At 38.7% G+C, this 25,660-nt stretch overlaps 1 protein-coding gene across 19 annotated transcripts in view; it reads right to left on the bottom strand.

Moving 5' to 3' along the window:
• The window catches only part of DOCK9 (dedicator of cytokinesis 9), a 139,699-nt gene that overhangs the window by 37,979 nt on the left and 76,060 nt on the right, over window positions 1–25,660 (bottom strand). For 12 of the 19 annotated variants that reach the window (XM_060769535.2, XM_060769544.2, XM_060769549.2 and 9 more), the window contains exons 13-30: window positions 25,538–25,660; window positions 23,317–23,399; window positions 22,765–22,887; window positions 19,488–19,567; window positions 19,218–19,405; window positions 19,016–19,081; window positions 13,306–13,398; window positions 12,418–12,541; window positions 11,832–11,953; window positions 10,114–10,200; window positions 8,252–8,341; window positions 7,195–7,310; window positions 7,030–7,099; window positions 6,814–6,939; window positions 5,050–5,121; window positions 4,172–4,318; window positions 2,866–2,949; window positions 2,298–2,409 (exon numbers count right to left, since the gene is read on the bottom strand). In XM_060769535.2, the coding sequence (XP_060625518.2) occupies window positions 2,298–2,409; window positions 2,866–2,949; window positions 4,172–4,318; window positions 5,050–5,121; window positions 6,814–6,939; window positions 7,030–7,099; window positions 7,195–7,310; window positions 8,252–8,341; window positions 10,114–10,200; window positions 11,832–11,953; window positions 12,418–12,541; window positions 13,306–13,398; window positions 19,016–19,081; window positions 19,218–19,405; window positions 19,488–19,567; window positions 22,765–22,887; window positions 23,317–23,399; window positions 25,538–25,660 (1,906 nt within the window). Of the gene's footprint in view, window positions 1–946; window positions 989–2,297; window positions 2,410–2,865; window positions 2,950–4,171; window positions 4,319–5,049; window positions 5,122–6,813; window positions 6,940–7,029; window positions 7,100–7,194; window positions 7,311–8,251; window positions 8,342–10,113; window positions 10,201–11,831; window positions 11,954–12,417; window positions 12,542–13,305; window positions 13,399–19,015; window positions 19,082–19,217; window positions 19,406–19,487; window positions 19,568–22,764; window positions 22,888–23,316; window positions 23,400–25,537 lie in introns of all 19 variants that reach the window. The other 7 variants (XM_060769530.2, XM_060769537.2, XM_060769539.2 and 4 more) reach the window with 1 other exon arrangement.

Below are 25,660 nucleotides of genomic sequence, written 5' to 3'. Positions count from 1 at the left end.
AATATTAATTTTGCCATTTCATTTAAGACAGTGGTCCCCAACTTTTGGTCCTTCAGTTGTTTTGGACTTTGGCTCCCAGCCATCTTACCAACTGTTAGGAATTGGGGGAGTTGAAATCCCAAACACCTGGAAGACCAAAGGTTGAAAACCACTTATTTAAGGGATGCCATTTTACATAATGGGTCTTGAGCACCCACGGGTGTTGATATCTGCAGGGGGTCCTGAATTAAACCCTAGTATATACTGGGCAGAGCTTGGGTCATCTTTAGATTGTCCTCCCAGCATAAGGATGGGGCTGCTTGCTACATCCTTATGCCAGGAATAAGGCGGGACACGTGGCAACTGTCCCAATCCTCCCCCGATCCTCGAACTGTCCTCTTGGCATTATGCCAGGAGGGTGAGACAAACGGTGGCTGAGAGTGCTCCGGAGGGTTTTCAGACACTACATGCCTTCCTTGAGCTGTTTTCCCGGCATAAGGATGGGGTTGCTCACACTGTCCTTATGCCAGGAGGGGAGCATGACTGAGAGGGCTCTCCATTGCTGCGTGCCTTCCTCCCCTGTCTTTCTGGCATAAGAATGTGACGGGATGCTGTGTCCTTATGACAAGAGGCCAGGGAAAATGAAGAAGGTCTGAGGTAAGCGCCCAGGGGGCCACATGCGGCCTCCAGGCCTCAATTTGCCGATGTCTGGAAAAGCTTCCAAGGATGAAGCTTCCACCATTCTTCTATATATTTTTATTACATCTGCTACAAAGCATTACACAAACAGTTCTGTTTCTTTCCAGTTTGGCTTGTTATGCAATTCTTCTTTTAAAACCTTCAATTTTCTATATACAGCAGTTGAGCTGACTCACAAATGAAATGACTACACATTCTTTATTTTCACAGGTCACCACATTTTTACAAAACAGAAACTTTAGAATCAAGTAGCACACTCCACACCTACCTAAAAGAGTGTCATACGATCCCACAGTTGGTGAGAGAAAAGCTAATTTGAAAGGAAAAAGAAGCAAAGCAGGACAAAACCAATAAGTAAAAAAAGCAATTTTTTTTACTACTGAGCAAGTAAGGAATGAATGCTTTTGAGACAACCAGTTATTTTTATCTCTCTTTTTTATTCATATTAATCATAATCTTATTTGAGGGGATGTTTTATACATTCTCGCAAAAACACACTTATAAGCTAGGTGTTTATGAAATGGTCACCTGAAGAGTTAAAGAATACCCTAAGTTTCACTCACCTGTGGTGTACAGGTTTTTTTAAAAAATGTGTGAAATATTGGAATATTAAATTATCCTAATAGATCTATTTTATTGGGGTAGCTTCCGTTACGTATACAGTGTCATAAACTGGCCAAACACAAAACAAAACAATTCTCAACCTCTTTGTGATCAAAACATGCACAAAAGCTGGTGGAAGTACTAAGATGAGAGAGAGAGAAAATCCCCTCCTCTGCTCAAAAATGGGAGGGCAACAATTCCTTTACATAAGAGAAGATACTGGTGTTAAAAGCGATAGGGATAGAAGGCCTGTTGGTGACATCCATACACACAATAGAACAGCCAAAGACATCAGCTCAGTGAAAGAAGGATGCAAAAAGAAAATAAAGCAAGCGATAGAAACCTTTGAACCACTCCACACAGAAAACATACTTTGCCACACAATCTGTGAAACAAATTTAAAGAAACAGTGTGTATTGGGCCATGGAATGAGATGAATCCTGCCAAAGTCAAAGCATGGAAACCCTTTGCCATCGCTTCATCAAAGGTGTACATCAGCCTCCTGCTCCTGGCAACGTTGTGGCATGGACAACACAGAGATCAACACAACTGTAGCACCCAGTCTCAAAGGGCTGCCATTTCAAAGCAATGATAATTCTGAAGAGGTTTCATGCACTTGCAATATATTTAAGGCAGCACAACACGAAAACAAGAGAGCCACACAGAGATGCTACTAAACAGGATTCAGGATATGACTTCTATATTTGTGTTGACAAGCTAAAAACGTGATACACATCAGCAACAAATCTAACTAATCTAATCTAACAAACAACTGCCTAAGTTCAGAGGTAAAGGCCATTCCAACAGTATAAACATTTAAAGTCAGACAATACAAGTTCTTAAAATTCACCTGGATGAGGCTTAAACAACATGTATTTTCAAGGTATCACTGTGTTGCAGAAAACAGTGAGCAAGAAGAAAACTGAATAGTAACTGCATTTGGTGAATATAGAAGGTTTGAAATTGAAGGTTTTTCTTAAAGTCAACTTCAGTTTCATTTTTGAACACAAATTTACCTTGATATCTCTGAATTCTGCCTTTTCCAAACAGCATAGGAAGATTCAAAGGAATGTAGTGTTCGTGATTACAAACCACTCGAAGAAATTCAAATTTGAACTCAAAAAGGGTCTGCAAGGTATTTTGAAATGATTTACAGAATTAGCATATTTTAATCAAAAACAAAAACAAAAATTTAACCTAACTTATTTTGTCTCATAGAAAGAATGGCCCTGTTCCCAAAACAAACAGTATATTATGTGATTTCCATGCTAGATCTGGTAATTTAAGAATTATGGGTGGCATCATGCCACCCATGAATATTTTTCTGTTAACAATTTAACAGCAATGTAAAATTATATTTAAAACACTGTGCTCTCTTAGTGCTCATATTCCTAGTTAATAAACAATCCAAACTTCTCTGCTTGCTTCTCTTGTAAAAAAAAAAAAGGAATCCAGCTCTTAGACATAAACTGGGAAAATGCATAATATTAGATCTGGGGAAGAACGGTTATCTGGACATATGTCTGACAGAGTACCACTGAAATAAGGAAGTGCAGAATGGCAACTGTTTCTGTAATACAGTACCTTTGGATCTCCTGGAGTAAAGAAGGTAATATAGTTATTAATTTGTTTGAACACAAATCCTCTGTCCATGAAGGTGAAACACCTCTACAAAAGGGGGAAAAGTCTCACATTAGTGTCAAGCAGCACTAGAGTCCAAATACCAGATAATTTTCATAGTGTTTATTACTACTTAATAAATAGTAATAATAGACCAGTGAATGTGAATGGCAAAATAAACCTAAACTATATTTACATTGCAAGAGTACTGTACATAATACCAGATTATTATATAATATGCTTTCAAATATTCAACACACAGAATCAGCAAAGATTTAATTTCAATAATCCATTTCATGACATAAACTTATTATAAATTCCAATATGCATAAATTAGTCAAAGCTTCTGTTAGGACTTATCAACATGGACCATTTTTTTTCATGTCAGGAACGACTTGAGAAACTGCACGTTTCTTCTGGTGTGAGAGAATTAGCCGTCTGCAAGGACATTTACCAGGGAACACCCGGATGTTTGATGTTTTACCATCCTTGTGGGAGGTTTCTCTCTTGTCCCCACATGGGGAGCTGGAGCTGACAGAGGGCACTCAACCAGCTCACCCTGGATTCGAACTGCTGACCTGGGGTAATTTGCGGAAAGGCCATCTTAATACAGTTGGGAAAAGTTTGAATTTTGCAAGAGAATTCAGATTTTCCCCCCAAACTTTAGGCTTGTGGAAACAGCTGAGTCATTCCCAAATGGAACTGGCTGGAGATGTCTCCACTGTCATCCCCTATTTCCCAAACTCAGGTGGTCCGGGAACATAGGATGGCCATCCTCTTCCCCATCTTCCATGTCAGGCAGTCTCCAACCACTATATTGGCCCTACCTTTCCACTGTTGCATGCTATGACATTGGCTGGAGCAACAGGGTGTGCTGGGAAGAGAGGGAGATAGGAAGATGAGTTCTTCCTCCCCCTCCCTCCCTCCCCCCTGCGCCCGGTCTGACATCATGGCACTTGACAGCAGACAGATAAGTCACATGTCACAGCTGGAAACCACCACGACAGATGGGGCGGCGCCCTGTGGAACTGAACCACATGAAGACTCTCCGTGCCTCCACATTGGCTGGATGAGTCCTTGGGAGGGACACGCCCAGGAATTATTCCTGGGTTATGAGCCAGTGTAGATCCGCCCATAGTCACAAAATGTACCACCACCATTTTTTTACATCTTGACAACTATTTAGACATAATGTGTAGGGTTCTCATAAGAATTCAGTTTGTTAAATAACTGAAATCTTCTTTTGCAAAGATCAACCAAAAATACTCACTTTTATAAAGACAGCAAGACTATGATTTGCATTTTTTGAAGCTTCTGGATTATCTTTGTACTTTTGTGTAATGTGGGGCATCAGCATATTGACAACAGTTTCTACAGCATGATGATAAGATGCAGGAAACCTCTGGTTTCGTAGCAACTAGAAACAGAAGAACTATAATTTACAAACTGAAGCACTCCCAAGTTATCCTAGTTATTCTTGCCTAATATACAAAGGGGTCCAAGTGTGGTGGATTTTCAGGGATCAGGAGAATTTTCATCTGTTTAGATGGTTTCTGACATACCTGGAAAATATATTACAGAAAAAGTAGAAACCACCATGATCAATCTCTTCTCTATATCCAAATATTTTTTTTAAAAAAAAGAAGAGAAAGTATTTGAGAATTTTGAGAGGTTTGGTTGGTATAATAATCCTAACCATGTCCTACAAAAACATGATAGAAAACCAATTTGCCTTGTTCTTCTGTGACAAAAGTAACAAATGTTAGAAAGCTAAACTAACAGGCTTCAAAATAGAAAAAGACACCAAAAATATTATTGGAAATATGTTTCCAAAGTATTAGTCTGTTGCAACACAACATAGCCCTGCATTGTTTTAGAAATTAACAATTATTGAAGCCTGAACGTGAAAAACAAGAATGTAATTTATGTAAGCACATATTTTGTTTTTGATACTCCCTCATACACAAACAAAAACTAGAATCTATAAATAAATGTTGTCTCATGCTCCAAAGAATTGTGCTGTTCTGATGTCATGTAAATCAAAAGATTAATATGTGCTTACAAGAAGCATTTATGTTTGTGCAATAAGACATCGACTGGCACAAAAAGGCTATTATTATTATAAACTAAAAATACTTGTTCACTTACCTTTACTTTAGCATTTTCTAAAAGATGCTGGGCCATTGATTTGATTAGAATTTCAAAGAAAAACCAGGAGTACTGTTAAAAAAAAGAACATATTACATAAGGTATCCATTTATATGCATAATTTAAAATAAGCTATACTCTTGATAATTTTGATACAACAAAGTTAACTACATTTTGTCATTCAAAAGGTATTTTGTTCGTTCAAAGGATTTCTGAGTTGCTTGCATACTAGCTACTTTCTCTCAAATTTCCACCCTGTCTTCAGTTGATGTTGTTTCATAGAAAATTCAAATGACTTTGTTGTCAACTTGGAACAGTTCAATATTTCCTTAAATATCTTCCTACTCCACTATTTTCATTACTGATCTTAATCATTTTTGTAGTAATCGATAGCAGCAGCAACTACTGTAGTCAGTACAATGAGACAAAATAATATTGAGGGTTTGCAAGGTCCCCAGACTTCTAATTAAACATTTTTTGTGATGACTTTAAATCTGTTGTCGAAGGCTTACACTGGGTTGGAATCACAGGATTGATATGAGTTTTCCAGGCTTTTTGAGAATATATTATTTGAACATATTATTGGAGAACACAGAAATGCTGGACCACTCTAACAACCACAATATCTATACAGAGAAGCCACTGAAATCCACAAGCATGTGGACAATTTCAATAGAAAGGAATAAACCATGAAAATGAACAAAATCCAGCTACCAATATTAAAAACGTTAAAATCAGGACAGTACATAAAGAACAACACTAAAAAAAACCAGGGAAATTCCAGACAAGAAACAATCAGGGCCAGCTAACACCTCCCAACAAAGGTTTTTGCCAGGCAGCAACTAGCCAGGCTTTGAATCTGCAAGGCCATTCAATGCCAATCAAAGTGGCCAATTGCAACATTCACACTTGCCTCAAACAGACAGGAGTTCTTCCACTCTGGACATTTCACAGATATATAAACCCCATTTTCCTAGTTTCCTACAGACTTCACAACCTCTGAGATGTGGGTGAAACATCAGGACAGAATGCTTCTGGAACATAGCCATATAGCCCAGAAAACTCACAGCAACCCATTTTTTTAATCCTTGCTTTCTAAGGCTGAATAGCATGCTTAGCCACAGAGGCAAGAGATGCATTTCTTCAAATTCTAAGACGCCCCCATTCTATTGATTTCTAGCAACAGAAATCATTAAAAGTTATGTTTAACTTAAGCATTTATTAGAGGATACCGTGAGTTGGTGTAATACCTAGAAAAACCTAGAGAATCAGTAGTTTGAGTGGCTAATTGATGTGTTACTCCCAAAATCTGACTGGTAACAATTTAAAAGCAACAGCACGAATGGCTTATTTTAACTGAATAAAAGGCAATGCAAGAAACCAAAAAGTGGGGATCCCTCCTTTTTTGCAGGAAGGGAAATCGATATGAGGGAAATCCAGAAGCTAGTGGCGGAGAATTTAAGTACAGAATAGCATTTCAGTAATAGTGTACTAAAATACATAAAAAGGGAACCTCTGCAAACAAGAAATGTTTTACACCTTTGCAGAACAGAATTTACTTCTGGGTAAGCAGTAGGGAAGGATCTAAGCCACTCACAAAAATAGTCCATGCAGGGTAATGCCACCTTAAATTTATGGAAGGATGGATTCTACTTACAGCTACTTATGGGAAAAATACTTTAGCAGAACTAAAGAGCACCTGCGTAGTCCAAGAACAAAATTAACCAGAAATAACAAAAAGGAACACAATTTTTGAATGAATACCTTCAGAAGCTTATTGCTTGTAAGGAAGTCAGCAGAAGGCTTCAAAATGGCTGTCATGGACTTGGCAAGCTCTTCATGTACAGTCTTATATTCAGAAGCAATATAAGGCTCTGCTTTGTAAGCATACTTTGGAATAAAAACATGAAATTAGCATTACTATATTACAAAAATAATGTTTAGGGATTTTTAAAAGAAAAATGATCATATATTTTTTACCTTGACATATGACCTCAAGTAGCTATCCAACCCTTCTTCATGACACTGGGCAACTACATGTATGATGACCCTAAATGAAATGAATTGCAAGAAATTAATCCTAAAAGGTGAGCATACCACCAGCAAGATTGTAATTCTTCGCAACTCTTGCAACAAATTGCTCACCTTGTCACGTTCACTGCAACTTCCTCCTGAGTTGCTCGAGTAAGAACTCTAAATAATTGGTTTAAAATAGTAGGCAGAAAAGCTATCATCACATGGCCCTCCATAGCATGAAGGCTCTAGGGGGGAAATCCAAATAAGAATCAGAAAACAAAAAACCACTTGTTCTGTGGATCTCAAGTAGTCAGCAACTGCATGCCAACAGAAAATGCTGACTTATTATTTAAGAAATTACACTGCTTGCTTTTGATAAGGCCAATTGGCTAATCAATAAAAATTGTTGTTATTTAAGAAATTATTTTATGCCATTTTATTATTATTATTATTATTATTATTAATAATAATAATAATAATAATCTTTATTTATACCCCGCCACCATCTCCACAAAGGGGACTCGGGGTGGCTTACATGAGGCCAAGCCCAGCAGCATATTACAACAAAATAAAACCAGAGCAACAAACAAACATCACAAATTAAATAAATAAAAACATAAGAATACAATAAAACAATACAAAATAATACAATGCAGAATCAATCCCAAAGGGCGGGTCACATGTGCAAGATAAAATGATAAAATTCAGGATGAGATAGAAATGAAAAAGTAATATTTGTATGGGAGAAGCTCATAGGAGACGGAGATGGGGAGACAAGCTTTCAAACAGGTGGGGGAAGTACAGTATGAGGACAAACATCATGGGAGGAGCAACAAAAGGAAATATCTGATCACTCTCCAAAGGCGCAACGGAAAAGCCAAGTTTTGAGATCCTTCTTGATTTTATACTACTGTATTATGAGAAAGGTGTTTAATACAGTATTTTACATTAGTCTATTTTATTCTTATTTCTTCTTTTTTAGACACTGCTTGAAATAATAACATTTGCATTGAGACATTTTAAAAATGGTAAAATGATAAGGACATGGATGGAAGGAACTTGCTCATGAAAAATTGAAAAACATTATTGAGAGCAATAAGGACAGGCTAATCCATACACTGGTAAAAAAAAATATCGTAATAAGAATGTATATTTGCTGTATATGCGCCAGTCTCACTATATATACCTTAAGATATTTCACAAGTTCAGCTCCTAGAGCTTGAGCTCCTGACTCAGTTTTTTGACAGTAGTGGAAGAAATTGTTTAAGTGCTGGTCCTGTGGAAATAAAGAGCAATATATTAAAATAAATATCTAATTTCATTGACCTCTCCATTACAATGCCATCACTTTCAATTGAAAAAAGCTGTCTCCAATATTTGAGAAGTAAAAAAGTAATGAAAACGAGCACTCTGCAACATTGAGTGGAGTATAAAGCTCTGCATATATTTAAGCTCTCAAAGCTCACCTCATGTAAATATATACAATTGCTATATCAGATGTCGGGCTGTCATTGCAGTCTATGCCAAGTTTAATAGTACAGATGGCAATTCTCGATTTTTGCCATCCTGATGGGTGTCTGGAAAAATCCATCCCTTTTTCTTCTCATGCTGATGGGAGACGAGGTAAATGTTTCCCACAAGATGATGGAAAGATATACAGCTCTCTCTGGAAAGTGTGCAGTTTTCATTGAAAAGAGCTCAGCTTTCTGAGCTGAGGACTGCTTTTCTGCAATGTCTTCTCCCCTCACCCCATTTCAGCTTTCAAACTAACTACGGAATGCGGTAGAAAAAAACTAAGAAAGATTCTCACAGTTTCTCATCAGGATTTCTTTGAAAGATTAAGGCTTGGTGTAATACAAGTTGCAAGAAAAACAGAAATCAGATCATCAACTACCATTCCTCCCACCCATCTTTCCAGAGAAAAGCTATTTCAGCAGACAAAAAAGCAGATGTTTGACAGCTGAAACTTTATTATATAAAGCTGTTTAACATGAACAGAATTTTATTTAAATAGAAGTCTGGTGAACACTCTGCCTTGTATGAGTTCTATTTACTAGCACAAAGTTGCTATTATGTATAGTCCATAATCTTTAGGAAAGAAAGCCTTATGCTGAAAAGCTTTGGTTGGCCTTATCATCCAAAATGTGTTGGTTTGCATATGCGTATAATTTCCAGAATCACTCTAAATAAGCTATGTATGGTCCCTGACATGGAGTCACAATCTCGGATGGAATATATGCAATGGAGGACAGACTCAACCAGCTCAGGGCTCCTCTGCATCCCAATGAACTCTCTGAATTCCCTTTCAGCCAAGAATGCAGTTAACTGTAGAAGAAACTCAACAAATTCTCCAGACACTGTCAGGTAATTTTCCTGTCAGTTACAAAGGAAAGCCCTGCACCTGCAGTTCCATCACCAGTTCTGAACTGAATAGTAAAGAGAGAAGTGCATTGGCTTCCCTCTACCATTAACTCCACATTCCCCTTTCAAGAGGTGCAGTGAATAGCCTCTCACTGCAAACGTTTCTGTCATAATTGTAGCGCTATAATAACTAAGCCTGTAGTAACCTACGGATGTGAGAGCTGGACCTTAGGGAAGGCTGAGCAAAGGAAGATTGATGCTTTTGAGCTGTGGTGTTGGAGGAAAGTGCTGAGAGTGCCTTGGACTGCGAGAAGATCCAACCAGTCCATCCTCCAGGAAATAAAGCCCGACTGCTCATTGGAGGGAAGGATACTAGAGACAAAGTTGAAGTACTTTGGCCACATCATGAGGAGACAGGAAAGCCTAGAGAAGACAATTACGCTGGGGAAAGTGGAAGGCAAAAGGAAGAGGGGCCGACCAAGGGCAAGATGGATGGATGGCATCCTTGAAGTGACTGGACTGACCTTGAGGGCGCTGGGGGTGGTAACGGCCGACAGGGAGCTCTGGCGTGGGCTGGTCCATGAGGTCACGAGGAGTCGGAGACGACTGAACGAATGAACAACAAAATAACTAAGCCAATTCAAGACGAATTTAGTAAAAATCCTGTAATGACATTAAAATACTTACCTGAGTGTATATAGTGGAAACTAGATGAGTTGAAATCTTTAGCAGTGGCTTGCCTCCATCCACCCATTTGACTTCAGGACCAGAGTGCTGCATTATATAGATGACAATTAACATTACATGTTTCATTACATGCTGACCTAAAACTCAGAGTGAGCTAAATGTGGGCTCTGTAAACCCACAGAACATTAGCATGGCCAACGAACAAAGAAATCTACAAATAGGCATTTAAAAGACAAAGCAATTTGATGAATAGTTTTTAAAAAATGTATTCCTTTTAAAGAATATATTGTTTGCAACCTATGACTAAGTAAGTGTGCAGTTCTTGATTATTTTGTTGGCATTAGAGCTACACACTAAACATTCTCAGCACTACTTTCCAAATGCTGAAGAAAATAATTAAAGCCTTCAACAATGCTAAATAATTAACATTTAAAATACAGTATGCCCATGTATTATGTGATGGATCCATTCCAAGATACTGTACAATACAGGTGCTCATCTGCTCTCACATGGAGGGGAAGGTAGCTGAAGCGAAAACTCACATGTTGGGACAGACTCCCCACACTGTGCTCCCAAAAACAATCCTTTCCTTGGTCCCAAATATGGTAGGAAGCCAAATATGGAGAGCCATATACCCCACTCCTCCAAGAAAGTATTTCTCCTTTCTCTGAGGAGGGAAGCCTGGTTCTGTTTCTTTCTCTAGAAAAAGGGACAAACGGCTTTCACTGCAGAGAACAGTGTCCAAAACCCGGTTGCATTTCTTACATCAGAAAAAGGGACAAATCCCCTTCTCTGCAGAGAGAAAACAACCCAAACTGAATTGCATTTCACATTGCAGAGAACACAGTCTATCTCCCTGTTCAGAATTAAGAAGTGACCACAGCCCAGTGGTGTTTTTCTATCTGCTCATTTCACAGCAGATAGAAATGCAGCCGAGAGATGTATGGCTCTGCACAGATAGACTTCCCACAAGGATTTGGCACTGGAGAAGAGGGGTGTCATCAAAAGCTCACTGCCTGCAGACTGGTCCTCTGTTGCCCTCACCTTCTTCCATGGGGGGGGGGGGGCTTTCTGACTGAATTTGCATAACATGTGATATACGGGAGTCTAGTGCATTTTATTTCAAGATTAACCGTGTTATAGATATCTAATCCTTTATGCTAATGGAACGGTTTCCCATTAACAGAAAATATTAGGGAGACATTCTGAATGGCGTCCGGTAGACCTTAAAGACTCAAATGCATTACGCTGTGAGCTTTTCTAGACTATGGCTCAGGCATGGTCAACCTTTGGCCTTCCAGGTGTTTTGGACTTCAACTCCCACAATTCCTAACAGCCTACCAAGTTTGCCCATGCTTGCTATGGCCTGTTTCATTATGAAACAGACTATAGTCTATTTCATCCAAAAGTGAATCACATTACCTATATACTGAGCTAGTAATTAGACTGCAGAAAGAACAATCAGAACAAAATTAATGCAGATGACATATTTATTTGTATTCCAAATATGATCCATGATGTATTTCTGCCTTTGATCCCATCCCAGGAGAATGTTAAGCAAATAAATCTAGAAAAGCAGTTCCAGCATCTTAGATATTATGGGTATAAAATAAATATTAGCTGACTTGTGCTCCATTCTTCCATTTCCATAGAATTTCCAGTCATTTCCCCCACCCCCACCCCACCCCACAAATTAGTGAAAATGAATTATTTTTTACTTTGTTTGTGCCAGGTTCTTGACTGTTGAGATATCCAGATGGAAGATAAACAGCCACTGGGATATGCTGTTCATTTGTCACTACTCTGCCATCTTTCAATAGCTGAAGCCATGAATATCCAACTACAAGAAAAGAATGAAGAAATCACTATACATCAGCACACACAAACCTGGAAATACATGACTTGTCTTCGTAAAATTAGGAAGCAATTTTAATTTAAAATAGCTAGCTCATTTTCCTGCAAGGTCTATGAATGCCATTAAAGAGATTTAGCATTCGTCTGTTCTATAATAACCATTTTAAAAAATAAATGGATATAATTAGTGTTGAATTTTCAGAAGGCTTCCAAGTAAGGTGGGTAAAGAGCATACCTTCCTCCTTCAGGAGATATCCTAGAGAATGTGACAAGGCATAATTGGCTTTTTTAAATTCAAGGGATGTGGGCATGGCAGAGGAAAGAGCACAGTTTTCTAAATTCTTGCAGGGTGTCAATGTAGCTCCTCAGCCCTGATATTTCTTGCTCTTACGTTAAGATCATGTTAAACTATGAAATAAATACACCACACTAAAAGTGTCTCAATCATACCTAGTGTTTCAACTGTATCCTTCTTTTTGGTGGTCCCTTTGCTTGAACTATCACAACTGACGTGGTAGAACGTAAACAACAAATGGTGTTTTTCATGTAGCTGGGTGGGCAATTCTATTTTTATCTAAGAGAAGAAAAACGGTATGTTGTGAAGACATTCAAAAACAACAGTAATTTAAGGAGAATGTTCAAAATTACTCTCAGTGCAATTATGGGAACAATGTATTGGAGTGAGATCATACCATAAGTGCAATCTAACTCTGGTACTGGAAAGCAGAAAGGCAATCCTAGATGTATGCAGGCATTTTCTTTGGTGGAAGAGGCAGTTTTGAACATTAAATGGATCTACTACTTTCCCTAACTACTCAAACCATTTCACACAACAACTGTAAATGTTTCCCCTTGACATTAAGTCTAGTCGTGTCTGACTAAGGGGGTAGTGCTCCTCTCCATTTCTAAGCCAAAGAGCCATCGTTGTCCGTAGACACCTCCTAGGTCATATGACCAGCATGACTTCATGGAGCGCCGTTATCTTCCTGCCAAAGGTATTGATCTACTCACATTTTTGTTTTTGAACTGCTAGGTTGGCAGAAACTGGAGCTAATAATGGGAGCTCACCTTGTCTGTGGATTCAAACCTCCAATCTTATGACCAGCAAGTTCTGCAGCTTAGCAGTTTAACCCATGGCTTAACCCATGGCCCTTATAATAATTGTAGGCAACTTTAATACAGTACTGTAAATATATGCACGTTGCAAGTACAAACAGTAGTGATGAACAGATAAAAACTATGGCACTCTAGTGTGAACCACCATCTTAATTGACACCTTGCCATTGTGACTTGTTTTGTTTTAAAAACAACTAAAACTGGCAGAGCTCAAATGGTTACCTCATCATAAAACTCTGGATTTTGGTGGTGATGAAGGACAGTAGCAAATGCCTGCTTTGTAAATATTGGTCCTCCGGGTCTCCCATAAATGCACTAAAATCAAAGAATAGCAAAAGATTAAAAGGCTAAATTATGTAGCTTTTTGTACTCTGTCAAGATCGCATGTGAAAGATGTTTAAATCTATAAGGGATTCTAATCTAACGAAGCCCTTACTTATCAAATCTACATGACAAGTATACCACTAAGTAAAAAGTACTTACAGATTTCTGGTAAACATGTAAAATAAAATAAAAATCCTTCAATGTTCCCTACATTTCAGCAAAAAGACAGTTTGATACATTATTGTGAAATGCATTTCAAAGTCCCAGGCTTCTAAGGCCCAGTTATGTTTCTTTATGTTTTCAGCCACAAAAGCATCTTATGAAAATCTTTAAAAATGGCAGTGGGTGATGGAATGCTCAGTTCTACATATTTTATTGTCTCTGCATTAAGTAATGCTTTATAGTTGCCAGTAAACAATAAACTCTTTGTGGTACTTGAAGTATAAAGTCTATCATATCTTTACAAGTTGGCTTTAGTTGTTCCAGGATCTTCTGCAGATAAGGAATGCTGTTCTCTGTTTGTGAATCAGTGTTTTGTCTTTCCTTGTTCATCTTTTTTGGAAAAAAAATCTCACTCAAAATAAAGTTTTACTTGAGATATTTTTTGTTTATTCAGAACACTATGAAACTATAATTCATCATGGATACTAGGACAATATACAAATATAACTAAGGCAATAAAAGCTCCAAAACATGTCATCAAAGTAGCAGGAAACATGACCAAATGCCTTGGAAAACAAAAATGTTTTGAGCTGGCACCAAAATAACTGCAGTGTTGATGTCATTTGCATCTTGGATGGATTGGATGTTTCAGTGATTGGGGCACTCTAACCAAGAAGGTTCTGTCTCTCTTTTTTTTAAAAAAAATAACTTACATAGAAAAGATCCCTTCCTAAGTAAGAAGCAGGTTGATATGGTGAAATAAACTCCTGAAGATATTAGGTTCCATCTATTTAGCTGTCAAATTACAAGTTTCTGGTTCCAATTATTTTCTCCTATCCTATACAGGTTTCTAAATGTCACTCCAAGAAACAAACCCGGAAAATGAAAATGCAGAGGTGTGCATGCAATATATGTATGAATTAAGATCATGTAACACTATATACTTCAAAATTCTGCTTAAAGAAAGAAACCAGTTCAATCTACAGTGAAATGTGTCTACACACTTGATAAGGAGGCATCTCTGGTCAGAGTAGAAGAGGATGGACTAGATCAGCAGTTCCCAAACTATGTTCCGCAGAACCCTAGGATTCTGCTAAAGCAGTGGTTTCTCAATCTGTGGGTCCTCAGATGTTTTGGCCTTCAACTCCCAGAAATCCTAAGAGCTGGTAAACTGCCTGGGATTTCAGGGAGTTGTAGACCAAAACACCTGGGAACCCACAGGTTGAGAATCACTGTACTGAAGCACCACACGGGTTCTTTGGAAAATCTTAAAAATAAAATTTAAAACAGATTTTAAATTGAGGCTAACTATTTGATTTATAGTCTCTGTAATAGCTGTTTTGTATCAAAACCAGAGACGACCTGAAGCATGCAAACAAGGAAGCAAAACAACCAACGGTCCTTTTCAGGACCAACCATGACAATAATCGCAATCAACATCGAAGGCATGTCAGCTGCCAAAGAACAACTGCTCTATGAACTGTGCCGAGATAAGAAATGTGACGTGCTGTGTGTCCAAGAAACACACAGGGATGAACGACAGAAACGACTCAAAGTTCCAGGAATGATCCTAGTAGCGGAAAGACCACATGCGCAGTATGGAAGTGCTGTCTTTGTCAAACCAGGCCTCCAAGTCAGCAGTGCCCACAACACTGAAGAAAACAATATCGAGGTTATAACAGTAGAGCTTAATAACATCACCATCACCTCTGTGTACAAGCCCCCAAATGAAGATTTCTGCTTCTCTTCCCCCGAGAACTTTGACAGGCACCAAAGGGCGGTAGTAATTGGTGACTTCAACAGCCATAGCCATGTATGGGGCTATGCCCAAGAGGACAGAAATGGAGAGGCTGTCCTGTCCTGGTCTGAACTGCACAAACTATCACTCATCCATGATAGAAAGCTCCCACCATCCTACAACAGCGGGAGATGGCACCGAGGTTATAACCCAGACCTCTTATTTGTGAGCGACAGCATCGTACAGCAATGCACCAAATCAGTGGGACCACCAATCCCAAACACACAGCACCGACCAATAATATGCCAACTGTTCCCAACAATAAGGCCTCAGGAAGTTCGATTTAAACGAAGATACAACTTCAGAAAGGCAGATTGGACTAAATTCTCAGACATGTTAGACGACATGATCACATCGGTTGCGCCAATCCCTGAGGAATACGAACATTTTATTGAAATAGTGAAAACCTGCTCACGGGCCTCTATACCGAGAGGCTGCAGAACCCACTACCTCCAGGGCATTACTCCTGAAACAGCTGCCTTGTTGGAAAACTATTACAGGCTCCACAACGAAGACCCATTCAGTGAGCAGACTCTTCAGGCAGCGCAGAGCATTGTGTCCTCCATCTCTGAAGCCAAGAAAGAACAGTGGATCAAGTTGATCACAGAGGTCGACATGGGCAGGAGCAGCCAGAAGGCGTGGAGGCTGCTGAGACGGCTGAGCAACGATCCCTCACAAACTAATACCCATGCCAACATAAAGGCAGATCAGATAGCACACCAACTCTTGAAGAATGGGAAACCCAACCTTGCCACCAAAGTAGGAAAGAAACCAATAGCCAGGCAACCAGACATTGAGAACAACAACCTCCATGAACCCTTTACATCTACTGAATTGGACATGGCTCTCAACAAATGTAAGAATGGCAAAGCAGCTGGCTTGGATGATCTACGGATGGAACAAATCAAGAACTTTGGCCCAAAAGCAAGGCGCTGGCTGCTGGAGCTGATGAACAACTGCACGGCATCCTGTCAGATCCCCAAAATCTGGAGGAAAGCAAGAGTCATCGCCATCTTGAAGCCAGGCAAAGACCGTAATGACCCAAAAAGCTACAGACCAATCTCCCTGTTGTGCCACCTCTACAAAGTTCTGGAGAGACTTATTTTGTATAGAATTATGGAAAATATAGACCCCTGTCTGATCCCACAGCAAGCTGGCTTCAGAAAAGGCAAAAGCTGCACATCACAAGTGCTGAACCTGACCCAGCACATAGAAGATGGCTTTGAAAGGCAGCAGATCACAGGAGCTGTCTTCATAGACTTGTCAGCAGCCTATGATACTGTGAACCACCGCCTCCTCCTGAGAAAAATGTATAATATCACAAAGGACTACCACCTCACCCACCTCATAGGAAACCTGCTACAAAACAGGAGCTTTTTTGTTGAGTTCCAGGGCCAGAGAAGCAGATGGCGGAAACAGAAGAACGGCCTGCCTCAGGGGAGCGTGCTTGCCCCATCCATGTTCAACATCTACACAAATGACCAGCCACTGCCAGAAGGGACAGAGAGTTTCATCTATGCTGATGATCGTGCCATTACTGCTCAAGCAGGGAGCTTTGAGATGGTAGAACAGAAGCTCTCCGAAGCTCTAGGTGCTCTTACTGCCTATTACAGGGAAAACCAGCTGATCCCTAATCCATCTAAAACACAGACATGCGCCTTTCACCTTAAGAACAGACAAGCATCCCGAGCTCTGAGGATTACCTGGGAAGGAATCCCACTGGAGCATTGCAGCGCACCCAAATACCTGGGAGTCACTTTGGACCGTGCTCTGACCTACAAGAAGCACTGCCTGAACATCAAACAAAAAGTGGGCGCTAGAAACAACATCATACGAAAGCTGACTGGCACAACCTGGGAATCACAACCAGACACAGTGAAGACATCTGCCCTTGCGCTATGCTACTCTGCTGCTGAGTATGCATGCCCAGTGTGGAACACATCTCATCACACTAAAACAGTGGATGTGGCTCTTAATGAGACATGCCGCATTATCACGGGGTGTCTGCGCCCCACACCACTGGAGAAATTACACTGCTTAGCCGGTATTGCACCACCTGACATCCGCCGGGAAGTAGCAGCCAATAGTGAAAGGACCAAGGCAGAGACATCTCCAGCTCATCCCCTGTTTGGGTATCAGCCAGCACGTCAACGACTTAAATCAAGACATAGTTTTCTTAGATCTACAGAGACACTCGCTGGAACACCCCAGCAAGTGAGAGTCCAAAAGTGGCAGGCCCAAACCCAGCACCTCAATTCATGGGTGATACCAGATGAGAGACTCCCCCCTGGGCACTCAGAAGACTGGGCGACTTGGAAGGCACTGAACAGACTGCGCTCTGGCACCACGAGATGCAGAGCCAATCTTAAGAAATGGGGCTACAGGGTGGAATCCTCGGAATGCGAGTGCGGAGAAGAACAAACCACTGACCACCTGCTGCAATGCAACCTGAGCCCTGCCACATGCACGATGGAGGACCTTCTTGCGGCAACCCCAGAGGCACTCCAAGTGGCCAGATACTGGTCAAAGGACATTTAACCAAATACCATATTTACAAAATCTGTGTGGTTTTTTTTCTTTCTTTTTTTTTCCTTTTTCTTTTTAATCTCTGTGTTTGTTTTGCTCTGTTAGAATTGTAATACAATGGTTGCTGATGACACGATAAATAAATCAAAACTATTGCTGTCAGGTATGTAATTACAGGCGCCACCTTTCAACATTTTATTTGACATCTGAACAACAGTAGTTCACATGTAGTTGATTTTTCATGTTGAGTCTACATTTCTTTTATTATTATTATTTCTTTCTTGTACAGTTTTTCAGCTGAAAGACATTTGAGATATTATTCATAACAAATCAAGAGTAAGGTTGACTCCAAAACTAACCACTATATAGAAAATTGGGAAACATTTGAATTAGCATAAAATATCCAGAATATATATTTTGATTAAACAAATTAGGGACAGAGTTAGGGTTCCGCAGAAAACAAATGTCTTCTGAAGGGTTCCTTAATTGAAAAAGTTTGGGAACCGCTGGACTAGATTAACCAGTACTCTGACTCTCTGTAAGAAATCTGAGACATAATTTCCCCCAAAGGAGAGAGTTTCTTTGTATGCAACTAGTTTTTAATGAATAAATGCCTCTTGTTTAGGTTACCAAATAATCTCTTCACCTTTGGCAGAGTGGAGCAAATGTACATCCCAGAACCACCCCACTCCCTTTCTCAAAATGTTTACTAAGCAAAAGTTTGCAAACCTTATTGGTTCTCAAATATCCCTTATGGGTATGCAGAAGAAGTGTTGCTATGGGTTTTTAAGGTGGAAATGGGGCAAATCTAGGCCCAGGAAAGGCTCTTTTCCCAATAGGACTGAACTGAAAGCAGTTAGTAGCTTCATGTGCTCTATATATTATATACTAAGAAAAACTATATCTAAATAATCAGAAGTCCACTTTTTGCACTGAAGAAATCAGCAGTAGAATCACATATTCAACCAGAAGAATAAGTCCTGATGAAGACAATCTTTCTTGAACTATCATAAGCCAAGAAAATAACATTACAGATTGAGACTCTGAATCCTAGACATGGGCTACGTTATGACAATTAATTGACTGAACTGCCTCAAATAAGAAGAGGTCAGACTGACAAACCTTTAGAGGTACAGAGTCTTCATCATCTGAATCCTTGAATTCAATGCATACTGCGATGTTTCTTGCCTAAAAGAAGCACACATATTTGTGATTTCTGTTTTAATGTCAGGAAAATAACCAAAATTCCCAACAAGTAGGCCTGCTTTAATTCAGATTCAACATGGTTTTGAATCTGAATCTAATTAGGGGGCCATTAACTCACCTTAGCAAATGACTTTTGACTGTCATATTTCAAGTGCTTTGGATAAACATAAAGGTGATTGTTGTAGATGGTGAAAGGCTGAGTATGTTTTGGTATACAGGGAACAAACTCCTCTACTTCAAACGTTACTACTGCCTTGGTACTGTTTTCAAACTGTTTCATGGGAATGTATGATGAGCTAACAAAATCTGAAAATATATTAAAAACCAATAAAAAGATTGGAAGAGAAACAGCTTTGCAGCTATCGTACAATGCTTTTTTGATACTTACTTGAGATATCTGGGGAAACATTATCAATTGTTATGTCTAGGTTTCCTAAAATAACTGGTAACTTGGCCATCTTTTCAGGTCTAGGAAAGAGAAAAAAACAAGCTGGCTGAACAGGAAAATGAGATGATAAAGTAGTAAAACTCAAATCACAAAGGACAGGAATGGGACTTAGGGGCATCCTGACAGGGTACTCATTCCAATGTTGAATCGGAGTGGACTGTTCCCATTCAGTATCAGGGATAACTACACTCAGCCCCTGAGTCATCCTGGGAGCTTTAAAGCCCTACATAGATCCGGTCCAAGTTATCTGAATGACCGTATCTCTTTCTATGAACCTGGGAGACTTCTATGATCTAGTGGGGAGGGCCTTCTCTCTGTCCCACCATGTCCCTCCTAAGTGCATTTGTTGGGAACATGGGAGAGAGTTTTTTCAGTGGCTGCTCCCAGACTCTGGAACCCTCTCTCAAGGGAGACCAGGAGGGCCCCATTCCTGCTGGCCTTCCAAAAGCAGGTCAAGACATTACTGTGCCAGCAAGTATATTTGCGGGAGGATGAGGAGCATGCTGCAGGTGAAGTTGTGGTTTTGATTTCGGGAAGATGGTCAGTTTTAAATGTCATTTTAATTGTTTTATTGTATTTTAACTTTATATTCACACACAAATATTTAGTGGTTTATTAAATTTAGTATTTCCTTTGTTTTAAATTGTTGTGAGATTGGATGGTTGTTAGCCATCTTGAGTCCCAATGAGGGGAAAGGTTGGATATAAATAAAGTTGATAATAATAATACACCAGCAACCCTGAACCAGCCTGGCAACTTCACAGACAACAGCAGCCAAACCAGTTTGCTGCCATTCACCTGTCAGCCGAAACTTGACCCCTTTAAACTTATCTTAGTGGTGCCCACCGGGAATCAAAATAGAGGCAGATCCTTTCCTGGAATGATGCACTGCTAAGGTAGGTTCGAGGGGTGCAACCCCCCCCCCCCCACCACCATCCCTTCAACTTTAACTTATTTTTACATTGTTTAACATTTTTATTTGTTGAAAAAGGGAAGACAGGCTACTTCTAACAAGGGCATGTATACCATCAAATATTGTAGGACTGTCCCTTCTTTGTTATAAAATAACCCAGGGTAGATCAGTATGATACAGCAGACAAAAATAGATTCCCATTAGAGAGAAAGGCTTAATTTATGATTACCTTAAATTCCTAAGCTCTGACAGGTTTAAACAAAACAGCCGATTTTCTCTCTCTTTTGTGTAGACTTAATTTATTGTTGGTGTTTTTATTTAGAATTGTGCTTCATTATAGCTACTATAAATTAAACTCCTGGTGCTATCATCCTCCCTGGTTTATGGCTTCATTTTCAAATGGACAATGCAGATTGATTGGTGGGCTTTAGATATGTGGAGTTATTATCCTTTTTCTTTTGTACTATATTTACTGTTGCATTGTAATTACTTGAATATTTGTATTTTTAAACTGTAAGAGCTCACAACCTCCAATGTGTTTTCCAAACTTAATTAATACGTATTTTGCAGGGAGTACCATAAGTAAGTAGGCAACTTGAAGACACATATACACATATGTCATGACCTGGCATGTAGGCTGTTTAATAGTTCAGATATTTTACATGTATTAGCTTTAAGCTTATTGTAATTTCTGGAAAGAAAATGGACAGATACTGGAAATCTGTAATATCTATACATCTACTAACAGTATATATATATATATATATATATTATTACATTATATCCTGATGCAGTCACCTTTTAATTGTTTTTGGCACCACAGCGTGAATATGGTTGTATTATGGAATTTATGTCAACAATCTATTTTCAAAGTCAAAGCCATCTTTGGACTAATAATTAATTGGTGCAAAGAATATGATCACACAGCAACAAACAAGTGATGGGAGAGTGTGAGAGAGAAATCACTGATTTAATGCAACCATTATTTAAGCAACTGACATTTTTGTCTAAGAAAAATACTTTTTAATACCACCTGTATATGCTGGTACAATGTTGAGGGAAATAAGCTGGGTTACTTGGGGCATGCACAGAGAAGAGTGTGTGTTTTCCATCAAATTGGTCAGATTACAAAATTCCTGGATGAGGTTCTATGCAAGCACATTACTTACATGTGTAAATCACAGAAAAATAAGGACGCCTCCCTAAAATGTAGTAATTTTAGTTGCGTATTCTATGGTCAACACTTTTGAAAGTGTTAAGGAGAATATGCAGTAGTGTGTCAGTCATCACCTAGCTCCCAAATTTTGGTTGATGATTTTTCATGAATTCCTGAAAAAATTGTTTTTATTTAAGATCTAGTCAAATCAACTATAAAAAAGGTTTCAGGATATTCTTCTTAATTCTGCCTACCTGCTGTGGTTCAGCCTGTGATTGTTTCATTGCCTGAGATTTCAGACAACAGTGATCAAGCTTCTGCAGATACACAGGAGACTGGAAATGGGGATTTTGGGCTGGAAAGTGTTGTTATTCATGATGAAGCTGAGGATTCTGGGATGGTCAAGTCTATATTAGATGTTCCAGTACAAGAAGAAAAAGAGGCTGACAGGCCTGTGCTAGCTTTCCAAAGAGAATCATTTTCGGAATGTGCTAATTGGGGATTTAGAAAAAGATGCCTCTTTCGAGGTAGATAGAAGAGGTCAGATCTGTCAACAGAGACAGATGACTGAGGGGAGACATCGCTCCCAAAGATTAATAGACAAGAAGAAACCTCCTGAATCTTCCCAAGGGAAAAGGTATATTTTTTGAGTATATATGAGGGGTGATTGAGACTGATTCCTAAGAGGAATCAACGCCTGGCTAAGGTAGCAATCCTCCCTCTTGTTCAAGTTTCATGGGCCTTGGATTTCATGTCTTCAAGTGTATGTTCCTGTATTTCTTGTATTGCTCCTGGATTATATTGGAAGCAAAGACTCTTGTAATCACCTTGGATCTTTTTCATGTATTCCTATTCCTCTGGATGACTTTTGTGTGCCAAGTCTTCAGTTGTAGTTTGCCTGTGCCTTGGTGTTTAGATTCCTGTTACCAAGTTTAAGTGACTATTCTTATGGACAATATTTTATATTATTTTGATTGATTTTTAATCTTTTGCTGAAGCTACATTTTTTCTGCAATAAACAGCTTTGCTTATATACCGGACTCTGGAGTGTGAGATTGGTTCAGAGGTGCCTTCCCAGCCGTGGTGTGTGACACTACCGAATTCATCTTAATAAATATGAGTTCCCGAAAGGAGAAGAAAACACTCACTTTCTAAAATCTGCTAAAAATTTAAGCAAATCTTCATTTGAAAGCTTGTTGCTGTCTTGTTTGTAAAGTGCTGAAAATCGTGCATTTTTGTCTAGTGATCCAGATGCATCCTTGAATAGTGTCCTGAAACATAAATGTATAGTTAAGAATCCCATTATAAATGTTGTCAAAGTGGCAAAACAAAAATGCAAGGCTGACATCCTGAATCTGGTTCAGGAGACTGTGAGCAACTAAATAAATAGTTGCAAGAAAGGAAGTGGACAGATGCTACTACAGATAAATATACAGTGGAATCGATTATATGCTATTTAAAACAATAAACTTTGGGTCCCTTTCTTGCAGCTTTTAAAGAGTATTCAATCATCCAATTGCCTAAATTTTCATATGCTGTTTCAATTTTTAACAAAATGTGATAAAATAAGAGCTTATCTTTATTGCCGCTACCTGCAAGACTTCTGTCACAAACATTAAGAAGAGTTGAGACCAGAATAAATAGACGCACTGAGATAAATCCACTTTGAAGAAAAATGGATTAAGTGCTTCATCCAATACCTGGCTGCCCACGCAAATGGCATTCTATATTGTCCTAGCCGCTGGCAAGCTTGTTTTGCATTTTTCAGAACCTTTTGGGCAACCTAAAACCAGAGAAATAATTAAGTCACATGTATAGATTTTCCTCAATAAATTAAAAATTATGTACATTATGCACACACAGATATATTTATTTATTTATTTATTTATGACATTTATATCCCACCCTGCTCATCCCAAAGGGGACTCCAGGTGGCTTACATAATTGCATTATTCCATGCCCAAACAACAATTAAAAGCAATTAAACAACAATTTAAAACAACATTAAACAACAAATGTAAACATTAGACAACTACTGTGCATAGATCCAAAGCCAGATAATCAATAATCATATTCATCAATCCAGGGTCAATTCCAACTGTATTACACAGATAATTATGGTGGGCCAAATGCTTGTTCCCAAAGCCAAGTTTTTACTTGTTTGTGAAATGACAGGAGGGAAGGGGCTGATTGAATCCCACTAGGAAGGGAGTTCTATAGCTGAGGGGCCACCACTGAGAAGGCCTTGTTTCGCATTCCCACCAGTCGTAGGCAAGGTGGTGGGACTGAGAGCAGGGTCTCACCAGAAGATCACAGGATTATATCTCAATAATCAGAATGTGGAATATCTTCTTTTTCCACTCAATTAATTAGTCCAATTATTGCTTCACAATATAGCAAAAACATGAAGATTGGCAAATCTAATTAAAATCTGACAGCAATTTTTTTTAAAAAAATACTACAAATAAGGATAATCCTTTAGCTAGGGATTTGGCAAAGATGTCAGTGAAGATTTTCCTACGTTTTGAATAACTAAGGATTCAATTTAAATTAATTAAAGCCTCACCAGATTTATCATTACACTAGTTTGCATTACTTTTGGCCTAATTCTAAACCAAATACAGAATTGAGCTGGAATTCATAGTTTAAATTCGAGTGTTGACCTGAGTACACACTTTTATCTTAATGATTCAGAACCAAAAACTTCCAAAACCCATCTGAAAAGCACAAAAAAATGCAGCCAGCTATCCCTCATATATATAACCTCTAATTCCTCATTTCCTCTAATCACAGTGACATGAACTTATGGGTAGTATAAAGCAGGTTTGCAAATTATAGTTAGAAGCAAACCTCAATTATCCAATTCTGGAATCATCATAAATTTTGGTTAGCAAAAAAAAACACAAAAAAGCAAACAAAATAAAAACAAAAAAACCACCCTCCAGAAAGCAAAAGAGGAAATTATACATAAACAGGAATACAGGAGTGATAAGCCAAGGGGGGGAAAAACATTGCAAGCCAGCAGAATATTCCATTAGTCTTTAAATAATTTGTCTTAACCCCTTTACCCTGAAGGAATCCCTGAAACTATTTTCAGGTCTCAGAGAATGAAAATTATTACAACTACAGCTCATTTTTTTCCATGCACAATTTTAATGGGACTGCCAGTGATCATTTATGGAATCTGGTTGAGAAATCCTGTTCTAAACCACGGTTGGGAAAAATCAAGCTTATATGTAAACTGAGGCATATATTAAAAGGAAATATAACCCCTGAAACAATTTTCAGGTGTCAGGGAATGAAAATTATTACATCTACAGTTCAAAAATGTTTTTTCCCCATGCACAATCATTCATGGAACTGCTAGAGATCACCCATGGAATCTGATTGAGAAATCCTGTTCTAAATCACGATTGGGAAAAATCAAGTAAACTGAGTCTCATATTAAAAGAAAATATCACACTGCATTGCATTTTGCATTATCCTCCTCATACTTGATATCTGAAGCTGAGCTGATATTAAAACATAAAAAGCTGGTTTATGCCTTGAACTTACAAAGAGCATTACCTAGGTTTTAGTTCTTTGTGTTTTATTGGATGGTACCCGTTTTATTATCATTTCGGTGCTTAATTCCTTTGTTGTAAGTTTACTGTTGTTATTGTCCATTATTTTGTATTATTTTTGGTATGTTTGTATTCATTTTGAGGCATGGAATGTTTGCCTTTTTTGTCTAAACTGCCCTGAGTCCCTTCGGGGAGAGAGGGCAGTCTAGAAATAAAGTTTATTATTATTACTACATTTTGTTAAGCCACTGATCAGTGAGGTTACTGCAGTACAAACAAAGGTATAGACTTACTAATAGATATGAGAACTGTCAAGTTAAATTTCATTTAATTCAGCTAACAAAACATAAAACGATACCTTAGAAGAATCAGAACTCTTCATATATGGTTCAGCACAGTGGGTTACGCTCCCTTGCAGGACTTTTTCTATTCTGGCAACTAGAAATATATCGGGATGTGGGCACGTCACCGAGAATATTCC

This window comes from Anolis sagrei, chromosome 3, assembly GCF_037176765.1.
Source record: "Anolis sagrei isolate rAnoSag1 chromosome 3, rAnoSag1.mat, whole genome shotgun sequence".
NCBI classification, from domain to species: Eukaryota; Metazoa; Chordata; class Lepidosauria; order Squamata; family Dactyloidae; genus Anolis; species Anolis sagrei.
Note: the sequence above shows the minus strand (reverse complement) of the source record. Positions and strands in the feature narration are given on the sequence as shown.